The sequence below is a fragment of the Physeter macrocephalus genome, chromosome 11, assembly GCF_002837175.3.
Source record: "Physeter macrocephalus isolate SW-GA chromosome 11, ASM283717v5, whole genome shotgun sequence".
Classification (NCBI taxonomy): Eukaryota; Metazoa; Chordata; class Mammalia; order Artiodactyla; family Physeteridae; genus Physeter; species Physeter macrocephalus.
Genome location: NC_041224.1, coordinates 94,995,109 through 94,996,909, shown reverse-complemented (window position 1 = coordinate 94,996,909; position 1,801 = coordinate 94,995,109). Strand labels below are relative to the sequence as shown.

At 37.8% G+C, this 1,801-nt stretch overlaps 1 protein-coding gene across 1 annotated transcript in view; it reads left to right on the top strand.

Annotated features, from left to right (window-relative positions):
• The window catches only part of PDIA3 (protein disulfide isomerase family A member 3), a 26,460-nt gene that overhangs the window by 18,097 nt on the left and 6,562 nt on the right, over positions 1-1,801 (top strand). The window contains exons 6-8 of the mRNA XM_007114221.4: positions 116-232; positions 542-667; positions 1,253-1,435. Coding sequence (XP_007114283.1) covers positions 116-232; positions 542-667; positions 1,253-1,435 — 426 coding nt within the window. The remainder of the gene's footprint in view (positions 1-115; positions 233-541; positions 668-1,252; positions 1,436-1,801) is intronic.

The following is a 1,801-nucleotide window of genomic DNA, read 5'->3' as shown; positions in this document are numbered from 1 at the left end:
CTCCGCAACGGGAGAGGCCACAACAGTGAGAGGCCCACGTACAGCAAAAAAAAAAAAAAAAAAGGTGGGAGACAGTTCTTTTGCTGTCTACTTACTAAGACTTTTTTTTCTAAAGGGGTATCACCTTGTTTCGCCCGTCACATCTGATGAACAAGTTTGAGGACAGGACTGTGGCATATACAGAACAGAAAATGACCAGTGGAAAGATTAAAAAATTTGTTCAGGAAAACATGTGAGTACCTCTTTATACTTTTGGAATTTTTTGGCTTCATTTTAGTTTGTTTATCAGTTATTAAGCAGAGCCATGTTTTAGATTAAATAGCCTCATTCATGGGATTGTAATGATAATAGTTGAGTTTATATTAAAGTAGTAATGTTTGGGTCCTAGAACTCCTATTGTGGTCCTGTAAGTTACATTACTCGGTACTTATCCTATATATTGAAAATTTCTTTCCTTTTTAAGTGCTGTCAGTTACTTTATGATAATTCCATAATATAGCTATAAACCAGCCAAATTTGATAATGCATTGTATCATTTCAGTTTTGGTATCTGCCCTCACATGACAGAAGACAATAAAGATTTGATACAGGGCAAGGACTTACTTATGGCCTACTATGATGTGGACTATGAAAAGAATGCTAAAGGTTCCAACTACTGGAGAAACAGGTAATAAGAATAATTTTTACCCTTTGTAAATAAGTTTACCCAGTGCATAAACAATTCCTTCTAACTGTCCTATTACCATGTGTGATGTGAGAACAGATAAGAAAATGGGATTTGAAGCTGTAAGGATAAATAAACTATTTCCAAAATCTGTTGGGCATATCTACCATAGGTGTTCCTTTGCCGTGTGACACAGCTGATTCCTGACCTCCCAATAAAAGATGCAAATGTCATCTAAAATGTCCTTTAACACATTGTGCCTGTTGCCCATTGAGACTCTCAGTGCATTTATCCTTATAAATTTTCTTTTTGGGTTAGTTATTCCTGCAATATTTTATAGTTATATAATATAACAAGTTTCAGTGGGAATGGACTATTTGCTTGGGTACCACCAGTTTGGCAGTGAAGTTCAGTAAGACACTGGAATACACCATAACTCTATGTCAGTGCCCAAGAACACAAGTTCAGACTGTTTCCAGAGGGCTGCAGGGACTATGAAATTTTGCTTTCTAGTCTCTTGCTTCTTGGTTTAGAAGTGCTTTACCACCCTGGTATAATCTTGGCATAAATATCTCTTGTTTCCTATAGAGTGATGATGGTGGGAAAGAAATTCCTGGATGCTGGGAAGAAACTCAACTTTGCTGTAGCTAGCCGCAAAACCTTTAGCCATGAACTTTCTGATTTTGGCTTGGAAAGCACTACTGGAGAGATTCCTGTTGTTGCTATCAGAACTGCAAAAGGAGAGAAGTTTGTCATGCAGGAGGAGTTCTCGTGAGTTACAAGTTAGCGTGGGTTTGGGATTTGATTCTGCAAAGAAACTATTAAAGCCTTTTTACACTACTGAAGATTTATAAAGAACATTGGAATGTGAAGCTAGGTCTTGTAATCAAGACATATGACGGTCACTTTTCTCAATTAATTATAGATAGTTTAAGGATCATGATTCTTAATAAATTTTGAAAAGTAACAAAAGGATGGCAGCTTGGAATTCTTACATGATTGTTTCCACCCTGCCATTAAAAATAGTAGATAGAGGGCTTCCCTGGTGGCGCAGTGGTTGAGAATCCACCTGCCAATGCAGTGGACACGGGTTTGATCCCTGGTCCGGGAAGATCCCACATGCCATGGAGCAACTAA